This window comes from Bos indicus, chromosome 13 (assembly GCF_029378745.1).
Source record: "Bos indicus isolate NIAB-ARS_2022 breed Sahiwal x Tharparkar chromosome 13, NIAB-ARS_B.indTharparkar_mat_pri_1.0, whole genome shotgun sequence".
NCBI classification, from domain to species: Eukaryota; Metazoa; Chordata; class Mammalia; order Artiodactyla; family Bovidae; genus Bos; species Bos indicus.
Window position 1 is genome coordinate 52,173,993 of NC_091772.1, and position 16,967 is coordinate 52,190,959.

Sequence of the window (16,967 nt, forward strand, 5' to 3'; positions counted from 1 at the left end):
GGAAAAAAGGCAGACTGTGCCCTCTCTGCAGCCAGCTAAGACAGATGGGTAACAGTGGGCTAGGAGTGGCGCAGGAGAACCCAGCCCTGGTGTGACTGCCCCGGCCCACACAAAGGGAGAGACATTCCTCAGGGAGTCAAAGCTTTTATTACCTGATAATCCCTAGTGTGGTGCCAGAGATACCACTCTGGTCCCTTTACTCCCCATGGTGGGATATGGGCGGTATGAGAAGGGGTCAAGGGTAGAGAGGGGAGAGATTATTTACAGAGCAGGAGGGGACAGTGGTCTGACTGGGGGCACTGGGACAACCGATTTCCTCAAGAGCTCTAATAACTTTGTGCTTTTTTTTCTTAGTTAATGCCTAGCTACCTGGAATGAGTTTTGTGTTTCTTCTTTAGGAAAACATGTATTGATATAAACCAAAGAACAATCAAGCCCAATTTCCAGGCAGAGGATTTCATGATATCAATCCAAACATCACACTATTTAATTCCCCAATAAAACATTGGAAAAAGGACTATCAGTGCTAACACATTTACATATAAAATCTCCACCTAATAGGTAATAGAAGCCTATGTACCAATTTCTAAAACAGTTGTAAGATATATACACAATTTAGGGTATATTAACAAAACAGAATATTACAAAATATTAAAGGCAATTCTCCTGTCCATGGGGCCTCATTGCCTCTCACTTGAAGTTGGCATAATCTGAGAACGCGTCAATATATTCCTGCACCACCTTGTAGCAGAACTCATACTGTTCCTGCAGAGTGAAAGTTGGGGGAAAAGGCCAGGGTTACTGAAGAGAGCAATATATCTGCAGCTCCTGACAAACCCGTTCTTTAAAAAATGGAAAATTAATAAGCACTTTTGCATTTCCACCTGAACCCTGATCTGCCTGCCTGCAGAATTCTGACAGCATTCTTTTCTGGGCTGAGTGAAGCCACCTTCTCCAGAAAGCAGAGACTGGAGGTGCAGATGGTGGTCCTAGCCCTTCAGAGGTCAGACGTGAGTTCACATCTGAGCACATACTCAGTGCTTACTGGTCATCTAGACTGTCAAGAGAACTGCTGAAAGGGAGCTGAGGAAAGGAGGTAGTCCTGAGTTCTCCCCATCTCAGACCTGTGGAGAAGTGAAGAGCCCTGACAGGCACCCCTTCTAGTCTGCACTGAGGCCACCAGCATCTCTTACTGGTATGGGGCTAGGCTATGCCCCCAATGCTCTCCTGCCTCCCAAAGCTTATTCTGTTTTTCTGAGGCACCTTGAGGAAGAATGAGTCTGTGGTTACATAGCCTTCTCTCTACCAGATAGGCCCCTCAGAACAGCCTCCCCCTGAGCTGGCTCTGGCAGAGAGGAGCTGTGGATGGTGTGTGGTGGCATGGATAAATAGGCAGGGTAGCATACCAGTGTCTGGACCATGTGTGGCCTCTGCAGTCGCAGGCTCTTGACGGTCTGGAAGACATCCAAAATCCCCTCTGCTTTCACCCGTTCCAGGACTGTGCTCAGGGCACAGAAGGTCCCTGTCCGTCCTGCCCCCGCACTGTAACAAAGAGATACACTCATCACACCTGCGTGGTGCAAGGTAGCTAGAGAATCTGGGGTTAGCCAAGAGAGGGTGACCAAGGGAGAGAGGAGCATGGGACACTGAAAAGTGTGGGCAAGGAAGTGTTTTTCGAAGTCAAGGAATCCTTTTAATCTGTCAATCCAATGGGCTAAAAGCCATGTTTTCATCTCCATTTCTCATATTGCTAATAAGAATTAGCATCTTTAAAAAAAAAAATTAGCATCTTTTCATGTTTACTGTCAAATGGTATCAGCTGATATACTTTGCCACTTTTTCTTCTTATAAATGTTTTTTTGAATGATTTATTTTTGTATGTGTAATAAATTAGCACAGCTCAAATTTCAAAAGGTTCAAAACATATAAAGTCTCCTTCCTACGCCATTTCTCCATCCTTTCAGTTTCCTCCTGGGAAACAACCAATGTCATCAAGTCCTTGTGTGTCCTTCCAAAGATAATTTATGCATATACCACACATATTTTTTCTGTCTCCCACTGCTTTCCTCACTAAACAATAAATCTAGAGGACTATTCCAAACCAGTACATAAACAGATTCTAATTAATTTTCTGAAGCTCTGTAGTATAAGATGTATCAGAGCTTATGGAACCAGTCCCTTATTAATATGTTCAGATTATTTACCATCTTTAAAAAAAATTTTTTTTTTGGCTGTGCAGTGTGGCATGTGGGATCTTAGTTCCCTGACAAGGGAATGAACATGTGTCCCCTGTGTTGAAGCATGGAGTCTTAACAACTGGACTAACAGGGAAGTCCCTACCATCTTTTACTATTATAAATAGTGCTTCAACTCTCGTAATTACAATTTCATTGTGGCCATCTGAAGAACATTTACAATTTACTGGGTCATTTCTAGAAGTTCCTTTGCTCATTATTTTATCTTCAGAACAAATCTGCAGAAATTTTAAATATATACTTTCTTCCCCTTTAAGAGAGATTCCCTTCTCCCAATTATAAAAGCAATACAAACACATGGTAAAATTTTATTTCTAAAATGCAGTCTCAAACAATGTGCCCCAAACTAAATCCACTCCCTCCCCCATGAGTTCTCATACTATCTTTCTTCTGTCAGTGACACCAGCATAACTACAGCCAGGCTAGGACACCCCTCTTTTTCACAACTATGTCTTATTCATTTTTCTTCAAACTGTTCTCTAAATCGTTGCCCTTTTCTCTTTTCCTATGTTTCTTAAGGAGGCAGGCCTTCCCATGTTGCGCAGCTGGTCTTCCCTATTGTCGGTCTCCCCTTTGTTCCCCTTCCCCAGCACTATTTCCTGCCCAGCATCTTAACTTAGAGAGACTGTTGTTCCCTAGCACTGGAAGTGTCGAGTTCAAACTCCAAGATCTTCTCTTATCATCTGGGCCTGTCCTAGTCATCAAACTTGATTGCCATGTCTCACCAACATCCCACTCTTGCCTGGCTTTCATCAGAGTCTGATAGAGGCTCCCATCTCGCCCCTCTGCCTGCCTTTTGTGTCTTTTTCTCTCTTCTCCCTGAGGGCTGGGGTGGGCGTACCTGCAGTGCACGGTGATGGGGTGGTTCCCTGACTGTTGCTGCTGCTTCTGCACGGCTGCAATGATGCTGATCATGCCCTTTCCATCACTGGGGATGCCCACTTCAGGCCAGCCATGGAAGTGGAACTGCCGGATCTGCCGGCTCTTGTTCTCCTTGGGAGGAAGGAGGATCAGAGAGGTAGGTGCAACCCTGCTTTCCCTATGGGAGGAGCCCACCCACCAGGCATCTTACCCTGGTGTTGGTGACCAGGAGGTCTCTGACGGTATAGCTCTCACATTCTTCCTCCTTCTTCAGCTCCACTGTGATGTCTCCATATGACACCAGTCCATCAGAGGGCCAGTACTGGGCACATTTCTCCTGGGGGACAAATGGGAGAGGTGAGAGGCTGAGAATACCACATGTGGTAAAAGCAGGGCTGCTCTATGAGCAGACTGCTCCTCTCAATACAGTCCTTCTTACACCAACACACTTCTTCCCCAAGGTATCAAAAACTCAGGGTCATTCTATTACTTACCATCACTGTAATTAACTTCTGATCCTCAGCAGGACATCCATATTTAACAACTTAAGTCTACCAATCACTTAAGAGATAATCACTTAACCTTTTACTGTTACTTACTTATAGTCTAATTTGCAACACTGACAGGATTTATGAAGACTTCTGACCATCAGCTCATAGCTGCATCTAACGTTTAATGGCAGGGTGGAGGGAGAGGAGGAGTGAATGTCTTTGTTCCGATTTCTTCTCCCCCCGACCCTCTTGAGGTGCTGCCACATTTGTAGTTGCTTATACACGTCAGATTGCTAACCCAGAAAAAAGCACCAGCTATGGCGCTTCAGAGCCCGGTCCACAGTGTGTTTTCATCCCTCTCCTCTTCAACTCTCTGCAGTGGCACCTTACAATCGCTAGTTCTTGTGTTTCTGTTCTTGTTAGCACAAGCTGGTTTACTGCGTTGTCTCTGCTTGCACCTGGCTCAGTTCCTTCTACAGCACCTTGCACACTGCCTGCATCTAGTAGGTTCTCAGTAAGTATCAGGGCCCCAGGTGGCGCTAGTGGTAAAGAACACGCCTGCAATGCAGGAGATATGAGACACAGGTTAGATCCCTGGGTTGGGAAGAGGCCCTGGAGGAAGGCTAGCATCCCACTCCAGTATTCTTGCATGGAGAATCCTATGGACAGAGGAGCCTAGGGGGCTACAGACCATAGAGTCGAAAAGAGTTGGACATAACTGAAGTAACTTAGTATGTAAGCAGTAAGTATCTGGTAAATGACTTTTAATGTCTATAGAACAAGCCAGGGTATAAATACATAAACAAAATAACAGTTGTGCTGTCCTTTTTTTAGAGCATTTTAGGCGATATCCTAGATCCTGTTGACAATTTAAAGATACTCAGCCATAAATATACTCTATGCTCTACGTTCACTAGGAAAGATCTGGGAAAATTAAATACAAAAATAAAAATCACCAATAGTTTCTCAGTCCAAATAAAATCAATATTAAAAGTCCAATTTAATGACTTTAAAAAATATTTATTTGGCTGTGCTGGGTCTTAGTTGCGGCACAAGAGATATTTATTTGCAGCATGTGGGATCCAGTTCCCTGACCAGGCCCCCTGCACTGGGAGCTCAGAGTCTTAGCCACTGGACCACCAGGGAAGTCCCTTAATGACTTGCTTTTCATATGTGTGATCATTCATTACCCCCTTTATAAATGACCCTTAGCTCATTTTAAAACACAGGATTATTAAAGTGGTGGATCAAGGAAATGCCATAGAGCAATGCTTTTCAATATGTGACTAGGAGCCCTGGGGATACCCTGAGAGTCAGAGCTCTGGACCCTCTCTTCAACAGAACAGTTTTAGAAAAGTCAAACCTAATTTAAGTTTTTGAAAAACCAAAACCCTTAATTAAGGCTCACCTTAAATGAGACTATGCTGGTTTTCAGGGATTCATGGGCAGAATGAGTTTTGCTATCACAGTTCCTTCCCAACACTACCTTTATACAGTTTATCAGTCAGAACTAAAGACTGGGCTTTAAAACCATTAGAAATACTAAGATACAAAGGGCTTGACAGCAACAGACTATAGGAGCCAGAATCACACTGTGACAAGAAGAAATTATTAAGGTTCCATACTTAACAGCCTTCAGATATTTTAGATCTTCTTAGTTTAGGCAAAGAGGCATAACAGAGAAGAAAAGGGGCAGCCTGGAAGGAGGACTCCCAGGGATGTACCACTGAACCATTAAGAGTCCCCTCTTCAGGGAGTTCCTTGGTAGTCCAGCAGATAGAATTCCATGCTCCCACAGCAGGGGGCACAGGTTTGATCCCTGGTTGGGGAACTAAGATTCCGCTAGCTTTGTGGCATGGCAAAAAAAAAAAAAAGTTCCCTCTTCAAACTATGGACAAAGAGTTGGTCAACAGTGAAAGCATGTAGCCAGAGCAGGTTGACTAATGGGGACAATCTGCCATGATTATCTGTGGCAGGCTCGAAAAATCAGATTAGTGCTATTGTAGGGTGAATGTCAAGGTGACACAGCTACTCCGGGGAAGCAGGTATCGTGTGCTGAGAAAAAACAAGCACACTTCTGGGGATAGGATTTAAGGAATGATATAAGATAAAGAGAAGGCACATAAGGTGATTTTAGATGTTGGACCAATGGCAGGAAATTATCCTACTCAGCCAGGTGAAGGCTTACTGAATTTAGCTTCTGTGTGGGCTCCACAACAGAAACAGAAGAATCAGGTGGGGCTTAAATGGGACTTGACTCCCATGGTGCCGCTCAAGGGTGTGGGGAGACGTATGGCAAAAAGAGCTGTAAGAGAATCCAGAGCAGGGGCCAGCAGTGCCAGTGCCCACTGTTTCCCAAGGCTAACATGCCTTGGTGTCCTGCTGAGAATGGAGACATGAGAGCTGAGTTGGGGAATGCAAGGCTGACAAATATGGGACCCTGCTCTCAAGGAGTAGAGGCTAAGACTCATCTCAGAACCCAAGCTCCACTCTGCATGTGAGGGCCAAAGGGGATGAGGGAAAATGGCAACTAGAAGACCTAAAAGAAGCAATGGAAACAGAGAGGAAGAAGGACCCAATTCAAGTCTTGGAGTGGATACCTCAGGAAAAGTTTCTAACTTTTGTACGCATGGGTAGATTTTCCCTCAAGATAAGGAAGCTCAAAGAGGATTTTTAAACAAGGAATGATATATTTAGATTTATATTTTCAAAAACATGCTGGCCTCCATGTGGAAAAGTGACTAAAAAGGGATGGGAATGGGAGTAGGCGGACTGGCTGCCAGGCTACTTAAGTGATGGAGGAGAGAGATGACTGTCTATATTGGGGTGACAGGAGTTACACTGAAGAGAAGTGAATATAATACTCAGCCTATGTCAAGACTCAGTGACAGACTGGTTGTGAAGAGTAAGAAAAGGAGAGGAATAAAGGTAACTCCTAGACTTCTGATATGAGCATCTGGGTGAAAGGTGGTACAGTGTACTGAGATGGGTAAGGATGGAATGAACCAGTGTGAAGGAAAGGAGGAAACCAAATTTTACTTGGGGCATATGAAGTTTGGGATTTTTAACAGACACCCATGAGAAGATATTACATAGCTATGTGGTCAACAGCTGGGAATGCTGGTGGTTTATTTGCTAAGTCATGTCCAACTCTTGCAACCCCATGGACTCTAGCCTGCCAGGCTGCTCTGTCCATAGGATTTTTCTAGGCAAGAGTGCTAGAGTGGGTTGCCATTTCCTTCTCCAGGGGATCTTTCCAATCAAGGGATCGAATCCAAACAACTGGGAAGGTGGGGGGGAGGGGGTAATTGGGCTAGAGGCATAGATGTGAGAGTTCCTGGCATATAGATAGTATTTAAAGCCACAGAACTGGATGAGATCCCCAAGGAAGTGTGTCAAAAGGGAACAAAAGTGGGTTAAGGCCTCAGTGTTGGACACTCCAATAATTAGAGGTCATTCAGAGGAGGAGGAAGTCACAAAAGAATAGCAAAGGAGCTTCCAGGCCAGTGAGTACAGGAGTGACATCATGGAAGTCAAGGGAAAAAAGTGTTCTGAGGATGGAGTGTGTGTTGGCGTACAAAGGAACTGCTACAAAGGAACCAGAAAGATAAGAAAAGAGAAGTAACTTTCGAATTGTCAAGATGGCAGTCACTGGTGACCTTGACTGAAGTAGTTCCCAGAGGACTCAAGCCTAGAAGGATGAGGAAGCTGAGAAGCTGAAAGACAAAGGTAGATGGATCACCCACATATAAACATTGGCCTCCAAGAACAGAGACAGGAACAGGAACCAAAAAAGGGGCAGCAAGCCAGGTGTTGGAGTCATCACTGGATGAGAGATCAGAAATGAGGAGTAGGTGTTCAAGTCTAGTAGATGAATGCTTGGAAACTTGCAAACTATGTAATCTAAAATTTACATTGTCGGGTTATGGACTCTAGGTATTGGAATCCCCAAAGAAGTGGAAACAGAGAAGTTTTTCAGTCTTTTCTCCTGCTGTCTTTGTTTACCTTCCTTCCACTACATAGCACTAAGTCTCTTGCTACGGTCTAGGGCTGACAACAGTGATGGGGATACAGAACTCTGTGGGCTGGGGTCTGATGCGATCGTGTTTTATTGTCTCTCTGGAGAAGCAGAATGTGTCCTTGGGTTGAGCTGACCCCATGCAGAAACTGCTAGGACTGCTCTGATCATGGTCCAAGCTGCAGCTGATGAGGGAATTCAGGCCTTACCAAACATCTTGGTGGACCATTATAGTTAAAATGATGGAGAAAAATAAAACAGGGAGAAGAGAATTTTTGGTTTTAATTCCTTTGGAATTTTAATATATACAGAATTTACATTTTTGGATCAGATGTTTTCTCTGGGAATTTAAACAGGGGGTGGGGAGTGGTCTTAAAGGAGACACTCTTCACTGTCTCATTTAGGCTTATTGTGTTAGTATCTCTTGAGAGCTACACCTGACAAGACGAATGGGAGGTGGAACATAAAGTAAAATTTTCTCTCAGAGGCCAATGAGGCTGGTAAAGAATGTTACTATAACCTGTACTGATCCATTTCAGAAGCTTCTGTTTCACTGGCCCTAAGACAGAGCACAAGGCACAGCGCTAGTAGGCAGGGGGGAATGGGCCACACCACCTGAGACCAGTGTGTGCATGCCCCCTCTCTCCCCACCTCTACCCGTAAGAAATGTTTCCTGCCTCTCTGCCCTGTACTCTTACTAGGTCTGCTTCAAGGATGGAAAAGCCTGAAAAATCTGACTAGACAGAGTCTGAGGTATTCACTGGGCCACTTTTTATTACGGGGCAGTGGACAGAGAATGTGCTTGTCACTCCAGCATTTTCCGCCTACTCTTTGCATCTGACTGCCACAGATCCAGGGGGCAGAAGTGTGGCATGTAGGTCCCTATTTGCATATTCCATCACAGCTTATCAGAGAGAGTCAGGATACTGCACCTCATTCCTGACAATAAAGGAGCTCATCCCCCAACTGGCCTTTATTACACAGGTGTACACTTCCCCCAAATTTCTCACCTCATCAGTATTGTTATTAATGATAGAGGAAGATCAAAGATCTATTATGTATGTCTGTTGATTAGGTACATGATACAAATCCAGGAAGAGAAATCTTTCAAATTTAAATGATTAAATTTGAAGAAAATCTTGACAAATCAGAACATCAGGTAAGCAGATACAAAGCCTGTATCAAGGTTAAAATAAACAAACTGTCCAAGTACAGAATGGGAATGATGTGGTTTGGAACAATTAACATAAAAAATGTGTTTAAATCCCCGCTCCCCAGGCCCAGTTCAGTCCAGTAGCATCCCTGTGGCAGCGTCCTCTCTGCTTTTGGCTTGCTCTTTTCTAATGTGTCCTTCTAACTGCAGTCAGAGAGATTCTAAAAAACTTACAAATCTGAGACTGTCAAGGGTTCTTAAACTGCTTTACAAAATTCAAACTCTTCACTCTGGCTTAGAAGGACCTTCTCCCCAGGGCCCTTGCTGGCCTCTTCTGCTTGTTCTCTCGATTGTGCCCACTGCTAAGGCGTCATGAAGCAACCATTTACTGCACTGTCATCCACAGCAGAGAGAGTGTGAACATAATAAGCACTATCTGAACAAAGACTGGGCCTCTCTGTAATACTGGGAGAGGTGGGGTGGGAAGTGGACAGAGAAAGAGCGACCCCTGAGATTGAACGTACTCAGCAGAGGCTTCAAGGTTCTGACTCAGGAATGGTGTTTGAGATTTCCTACACTGAATGTGAGCTGGCCTAGGGGCCTCTAAGGTCCCTTCATATTCTGAGTTCACTGACAATTCTAATTTTTAATTGACTCAGGGCTTTTAAAAAAATATTTCCTTGTTATTGACTGTAACTTGTAAGTTTCTTGCTTCTGGAAAAAGAAAAAAAGCATGTGGTATATAAACAGGTCTATAAACAGGTCAGCAAATGTGCTATGGAACTAGCTATTGGATATATATGAAGAAACCATAATATTATTCTCTGTCATCCAATTAAAAAATAAGTTTCTTGTTTTTATTTCTCAAATTCTATTGTTTTCTTTTGGGCAGTTGGCAAAGAGGTGACCCATCTTCCCATCAGTCTTCTGGTTAATTTCTCTGGCTTGGAAGGCTCCTTAAGGGACTTCACACAAGCTCCGATGGAGCTGCAGTCTGACTCTGTATCCCTCATCTTGCTAGCTCTGCTCTGCCCATGGAGGTGGGGTGTAGCAGGTACAAAGCTAGGCATGAGGAGACTGTATTTAGAACAGAAGTGAGAGGTTTGGGAATCGAATGGAAACTCAGACCAGTCCTGAGAGAAGCTGACTGTTCAAATACCAAGAGGCTGGGCAATGGCTATTTTATTAAATCAAAGAAAAATCCTCTTAGCTTCCCCACCTCTCCCTGCCTTGTTGCTTGTCTCCCACAGCCCAGGATCTTTTGAACTCACCTGGCCTCTCTCCTCCAGTTCTGTTAGCATCACGATAGAGCAAGATTTCCACTCCCAAATCATTCGCCAGAAGTCCTCAATTGTGTGGAACAGAGGGCCTTGGCTGGCGATATAGGAGTCCTTCTGCCGGTACCCCTATGAAGGCCAGGTCAATGTGAGATGACATGTGAGTAAGATGGTTTGATCACGGAGGGGCTAGTAGAGAAGACAGGCCACTGGGCTGGGGAGGGGGCTGCCTAGAGGCAAACAAATCCCAGGCAGAGCTCCTCTTTGGCCAAGGACCAAATTCTGGATGGCACACTGGTTTCCTTGCATGAGGGTGAAGGAAGTGGGGCTGGGGCTACGATGAGCACAAATGGGAAGGTCCAGAGGTTAGTGTTTTTAGCCTTTGGTTTGTGCTGTGAACTTTTCCTTCCAGCTCTTACATTGGTGTTTACCCTCTGTTACCCCACCTTCTACTCTTGGGGGGTCTGACAGACCTAGTGCACAGGAAGGGTATCAGTTCTGCATTTGATGACTGACTCAAAGACCATCCTTTCAAGCAGTGAGAGGGCAGCACTGCAAGGCCCAGCCCAATCTCCATGAAGTGTTGGGAGCTCAGGGGACACTGCCACAACTTACATCAATGAAGGATGCGTTCACGTAGTCTGTGTTCTCCTCACCCCTCTTAACTGGAATGATCACTCTGTTGAATTCATCTGCAAGAAGGACAGCAGCTTGTGGCTCCCCAGCATCACCTGTCCTCTCCTCCCTCTCTTTTCATCTATCCCCGCCTCTTCTCAGGCTCTGGGCAGACGTAATTCCAGCTGGGTAACAACATGCCTATTCCTATCCCAGGAGGCAGAAAACTTTGGCCTTCCTGCTCTTTGCAAAAGCCACTGAAGAACTGGGAGCAATAAGAGACAATGTCATAATTCTTGTCTCCAAGCTGATCATTAACTAGTACAGAAGAAGGCTGAAGGGTTAAGGGAAAGGGGGATGGGCATTAGGGCTTTGGGGTCAGGAGAGGGCTCTTACATGGAATGATCTGTAAAACCCTATTCTTCTTCATGTTGGCTGGAAGGTTTCCGGTCCGCATCTTGTCGTTCTGGATTTTGATCGATGTTAATTTCTGAATTGGGAAGGGGAAGGGAAACATTACTGGTCTCAGTAACTGAACTTGACAAGATTATGTCTGTCACTGGACCTGCATCCAGGCCACACTGGTTGCACACTGCTCTTCTCATCAGAGCCCTGATCTCCATTTCCACATGCTCTTATCAGACCATTGTTTTTTCAACTTTAAGATCAGTGAACAAGACAAGAACGTCTGGGAAACACTGCTTTCCAGGGCCCTGTGGACCACTGTGTTATTTCCTTGGACTGGCACTTTTATGATCCTGGAGCAAGGAATCTAGTGTGCCCTTCCTCCCTCCCTCCCTGCTGTTCTATTCCCAGAGGCTGTCTTACCTTCTTTAGAAAAACCTTATTAAGATGGTTTCTTCTCCTGATTCCAAGGTTTCTTCCTGATCTTTGCTACTCAAAGTGTATCCTATAAACCAGAAGCATCAGCCTCATCTTGTCAAATATGCAGAATCTCAGGCCCCAACTCAGAGTTGCTGAATCAGAGCCCCGAGGTAACCTCTTAGTTTCAGGAGTGCTTATGGAAAGTGGTCCTCCCCGTCCCAACCCAGAAATCTCTTGCTTCTGGGAGCACTTTTATTGCTGAGACTGTGACACATCCCATAAATGTGTTTAGAACCATTGTCTATCTGAATACGGCAGGGTCAGCAACCTACGGTCTATGAGCCAAGCTGGTCTACTGATTGTAAATGAAGTTTTATGGAAACACTGCCGTGTTCATTTGTTTACATGGTATCTATGGCTGCTTTTGTGCTAAAACATTGCAGAGTTAAGTAGTTGTGAATAGACCATATGGCCTGCAAAGCCAAAAATATTTATTCTGCATAAGTTTATTCCTGCTGTACATTGTAATCACCTGGGAGGGGCAGCTGATGGACTTAAAAAAAAACAAACCACTGCCTGTTTTTGTTTCTTCACCCACTCCCTAAATGCAACCCAAGTGATTCTAACATGCAGGATTGAGAATGACTAGGGTATGAGTCCAGTACTTTTGCCTAGAAAATCCCATGGATGGAGGAGCCTGGTAGGCTGCAGTCCATGGGGTCGCTAGAGTCGGACACAACTGAGCGACTTCACTTTCACTTTTCACTTTCATGCATTGGAGAAGGAAATGGCAACCCACTCCAGTGTTCTTGCCTGGAGAATCCCAGGGATGGGGAAGCCTGGTGGGCTGCCGTCTATGGGGTCGCACAGAGTCGGACACGACTGATGCGACTTAGCAGCAGCAGCAGCAGCAGCAGCAGGGTATGAGTAACGGGCCACAGACACACCTCCCTAACTATCCACATGCCTTGAAAGAGGATTTACCATTTGTTGGTAAACTCAAAAGCAGTCAAACATTCTGTATGCCGCAGGTCACACAGATCCTTCTTTCTGAAAGAAGACAGTTCAGCTCCAACTCACCTTAAACTCCTCCTCTAGTCCATTGTTGCTGGTCCCTGGGATTTTGTTATAAATTTTCTGCAGATGTGTTTCTAGAGAGGTGACTTCCAGTTCTGTATCCCCATATAGATAATGCTCCAGAAGGGCTTGGTATATGAAGACGTATTGCATCTGAAATATGGATGATGCAGAGTTCCTAGTTACACACTGGTGGTGCCGGAGCACTCTCTCCCACACTCCTGTTTCACTTCAGTCCACTTCTTTGATCCCAACACATATAAAATGATTTGCTCTTGTCCAAATTCAAGGAGGTAGGACTCAAAATGCCTGAGTCCCTCTAGGGGTGCTTAAACTTGGGAGGGAGAGTCCTACTCTGATACTCTCCTGGAGAGAAGGACAGATCCAATCCATTCATTCATCCATATCCAGAGCATAGATGGATAGACTGAGGGGCTGTCAAACCCCAGTGACACAGAAAGCCCATGCCAGCCCTCTTCCCAGTGCTGTGCCCTCTGCACCCCATTCCCTAACCAGAGTTGATCACACTGCTGCTCCTGGACCTGGCTGAGCTGTGTCACCACTCTGGGGCAATGGCTCTTCCCTTAGGACCTGTTCCATATCCTTAGGGCCTAGTGCAAATGACATCTGCCCATCTTCCTGACTCCCTGAGGGCACACCCTTCTCTGTGCTCCATATTCTTTTACTACATAATTTATAAGGCCCTTTGTCACACTGTATGATGATCATTTACAATAACCTGGGAGATTGAGTAATCTACGAGGTGGATAGATGTTTTGGTCCTAATATGCCCCCCACCTTTGTTTCACACACAAACCACTCACGTCTGTTTGCACCATCTGGCAGCGCTGTGCCCGGATCCGGCTCACAAAGCCATAAACATCCACTTTCCGCTCTGTATGCATCATATCCAGCATGGCATCGATGACAACAAAGGTACCTGTACGTCCTACACCCGCACTGTGGCCAGAGAGCAGGAGTATTACTGGGATGGCTAGCATGCCTTGGGGGAACACAAAGGGAGGGGGAAGCACAGGGTAGAGCTCTTTCTTCAAGCCTTTACATTCTAATTCTGTATGGAGCAGAGCTGGGACTCTCATGGAACCAACAACCCCACTGTATTGTGAACTCCTTACCTCGAGTTATCAGGACCAGGGACACTTAGAATGGTCTGCAGAGTCCACGTACACAAGGCAGCACTCAACTTAGCTTTCTGGCTTCACAGCAGTGGTCCCCTCACCCCCAATCTTGGAGGACTGCCCTTCCCTCTTTCTTCAAGTGCTTTCCACCTAGCACCCAAACTTGAAGAGTCTCTCTGGCTGCTGCTCTGGGGCCTAGGTAATTCATCTGCTCTGTGCCAGCCTCCTTGGCCAGGGCTCCTATGCCTGCCCTGCTCTCAGTGTGAGAACAGAATGTGGTATGAGTGGGGAGCCAAGGGTCAGGCCACACTGACCTGCAGTGTACCACGATGGCCCCTGCATACTGAGGGTTACAGGCCTTCACCTTCTTAAGGAACTTGAGCATGCCAATCGGTGTGAAAGGCACCCCAAAATCTGGCCAGCTGGTAAAGTGGAACTGAGTGATGAGGCGCTGTGGCTTTCTGTTGGTCACGTCGCCCACCTGTGAATTGAAGAGATCTTGCATGTTGGCCCTGATACCCTGGGGTAGGGCAGCACCAGGGGAAGGAGGGTGAGACTGAAGGGGCCAGGGCCAGCTGTAGCTGTCACTGACAATGGGGAAGTGAAGAGTAATAAACTTCTCAAGAAAACAATTATCCTCCAATTATAAATAAATAAATTTTTTAAAAAATTAAAAAGAAAAGTTTTAACCATGGACAGAGAACCTTCCCAGGAACCCCATAGGGTAGTCAAGGCTGTTATTGTTATTTATTTCTACAGACATGGAGTGTGAAACTCAAAAAAGTTAAATGACCTGGTTATGGTCCCAGGATTAGTAAAAGGCAAGGTCAGAACTAAAGTGCAGGTCTCCTAATTCTTGGTAAGCTCTCTTTTCACAGCAGCACACTGCCCTCAGCTGAAGGCAATCTTTGCTCAAGCCTCCAGGGTCACTCTGAAGGGTCAGAAGCAGGGCCCACATCCTTGATGTCAGGAGTCTTTGGGGTAAGAAAGGAGATGAGTCAAGTACCCAGAAGATTACACTACCTCCTGACACACCCAGTTGATACTTAAGATGACCAAACTCCACCTGAGTAATACTTTTTCTCCCAGTCATGAAAATGTTCCTCCCTTGGCTTTGATCAAAACGGGGGGAGGGGGGAAGATAAAATTCTGAGAGCCTTGATCTCTGATTTCAGAGTCCAAACATACTGCATGCTCAGTGACTCCTGACCACCCTGAGTAAGAGGGGGATGACCCAGCCTGTTCTGCCCTCTTAATGGTCAGCAGATCCTAAATGAGAACCAAGAAAAGAGGCAGTAGACAGTACCTGTTGAATGCAGAACTTTCGTACTGTGTAGTCCACCAGCACGGTCACATCCTCTACTGACACACGGATATTCCCGTAAGTCCAGCAGCCTTGGTCTGGCCAGTACTGGGCACACTTACACTGGAAAGGAACAGACATGCATCCCCCTGACTTCAGGCCTCCCACCCCTAAAGGAAAGGACCACAAAAGCCCAGACTGAAATCTTCAGAAAGCCTTCTGGCCTTTTCTCACACCTCTGTCAGCTGCAGACTTTAACTGTTTCCCTTTTTTTCTTTGGCTGTGCCATGCAGCTTGCAGGATATCAGCTCCCCGACCAGGGACTGAACACAGGCCACAGCAGTGAAAGCCCGGAATCCTAATCACTATGCTGGCAAGAAACTCCCTGTTCTTTTTTTAAGTTCTTCAGTTTCCATCCCATTTAGCACAATCTCTTAACTTACACATAGCCCCAGCCACATATTTCCTCATTCTTTCCCAACTCTAGTGTTTCAATTCAGGGCAAATCAGAAGCCATTTTATGTATAAAATCTGTACTTCCACAATATTCCAGGTCACGCTCTAAGGGCAAGTCCACTGATCCCCTGGAAAAAGCAAGCTGCTATGAGGAAGTCACTAGGATGGATTGATACAGACTGTAAACTTGCCATGAGAGGCCCAAGGCCTTCTCTGGGGATTAGGCCTTGAACAGCTCCCAAGAGCCACAGGTAGGGATGGAAGAAACGAACTTAAAGTCCAGCTCTAAAGCTAACCCTCCTAAGCTGATCAACACACCCAACAGCCCAGCATGGGTATTAGATTGACTCCGGCGCCATCCTGGAGAGAGACAGTCATGAATTGGGATTCTTCTCTGGGGCCTGATTCAGGACTCAGGATTGGTGCTGGCTGTGGCCCAGTGATGGAGCTGACTAGGCATGGACTTAGCAGTCACAGAAAGAAAAGGGCCAGTCAGAAGCTTTGCCTGAAGGATGAGGTCGGGGTTTCACATTTCCTTGGGCCCAAACAGCTCCCTCTGCTGACTCGGGAGGAGGGACAGAAAGAAAACAAAAGCAAGAAACCCAGGGGAGTGAGGGACAAGAGAAGCCAGGGGAGAAAAGCCTCACTGAGGCTTTTCCTTGGCTAATGGTCCAAGTCTTTCTTCTAAGATGTTTTGGATCTAAGGTGAGTTATGTTACCAAACACAGGCCGTGTCCTAGGAATATCCCTCAGATCATCTAAGGCGTCCAGGCCACAGGAAAATGTAGTGGGCACCCTGGCCTGGAGTCTGTCTGGATGAATGACTGGCACAGAAGCCAAAATAGGTGGACACCCTAGGCTCAAACACAGAACACCAAAAAAGCAGTCCCTCTGTTCCTCATGCCTGTATCAGAGGCCATTCTATCTAATTTCTCCACTCACCTCCTTTCTCTCCTTCAGATTGGTCACCATGACAATAGTGGCTGTGTTTTGTTCCCAGATCATCCTCCAGAAATCATTCACCGTTTCTTCCTTTGGTCCTACAATAACCAACAGCAAAGATGAGAACACACAGCAAGAGGAAGAAGGATGCTGGGAAATTAGGAACATTCATTCCTGATTTTTGGAAGCCTGTACCCACATGTCCCCAGTTAATTATAGAATCCATCTACCCATCCACCCACCTACTAACTGAACATTTCCACCATGTATGTGTCAGGTACTTCAATAGGAAGTGAACTGGGGGTGTGAAGTTGTCAAAATAAAAAGAGACCCATACAATGTTTCCCAAGGATACTACAGTTGAGGATTAGGAATCATGACTCCTACTGAATACCAGTGTTAAGGGCAAGATAGTGAGCTACGTGCTTTATATCTCATTTACTCTTCTTATCATGCTGTGAGGTGAGTATCGTTAGTGAAACAGGTTGGGTAAATTTCTTAGGCTGAAATTTAAAATTTACTTCCTATACAGCCTTTTCCAGAAAGCCACTAAAA

The 16,967-nt window shown here is 45.6% G+C and overlaps 1 protein-coding gene across 8 annotated transcripts in view; it reads right to left on the reverse strand.

The window, feature by feature from the left end:
- Nucleotides 1–128: 128 nt before the first annotated feature.
- The window catches only part of PTPRA (protein tyrosine phosphatase receptor type A), a 170,901-nt gene continuing 154,062 nt past the window's right edge, over nucleotides 129–16,967 (reverse strand). For all 8 annotated transcript variants that reach the window (XM_019971966.2, XM_019971965.2, XM_019971964.2 and 5 more), the window contains 12 exons: nucleotides 16,413–16,510; nucleotides 15,018–15,137; nucleotides 14,026–14,192; nucleotides 13,397–13,532; nucleotides 12,576–12,725; nucleotides 11,067–11,160; nucleotides 10,671–10,747; nucleotides 10,050–10,184; nucleotides 3,328–3,453; nucleotides 3,097–3,248; nucleotides 1,407–1,542; nucleotides 129–765 (listed from right to left, as the gene is read on the reverse strand). In XM_019971966.2, coding sequence (XP_019827525.1) covers nucleotides 691–765; nucleotides 1,407–1,542; nucleotides 3,097–3,248; nucleotides 3,328–3,453; nucleotides 10,050–10,184; nucleotides 10,671–10,747; nucleotides 11,067–11,160; nucleotides 12,576–12,725; nucleotides 13,397–13,532; nucleotides 14,026–14,192; nucleotides 15,018–15,137; nucleotides 16,413–16,510 — 1,466 coding nt within the window. In that variant the 3' untranslated portion in view covers nucleotides 129–690. The remainder of the gene's footprint in view (nucleotides 766–1,406; nucleotides 1,543–3,096; nucleotides 3,249–3,327; nucleotides 3,454–10,049; nucleotides 10,185–10,670; nucleotides 10,748–11,066; nucleotides 11,161–12,575; nucleotides 12,726–13,396; nucleotides 13,533–14,025; nucleotides 14,193–15,017; nucleotides 15,138–16,412; nucleotides 16,511–16,967) is intronic.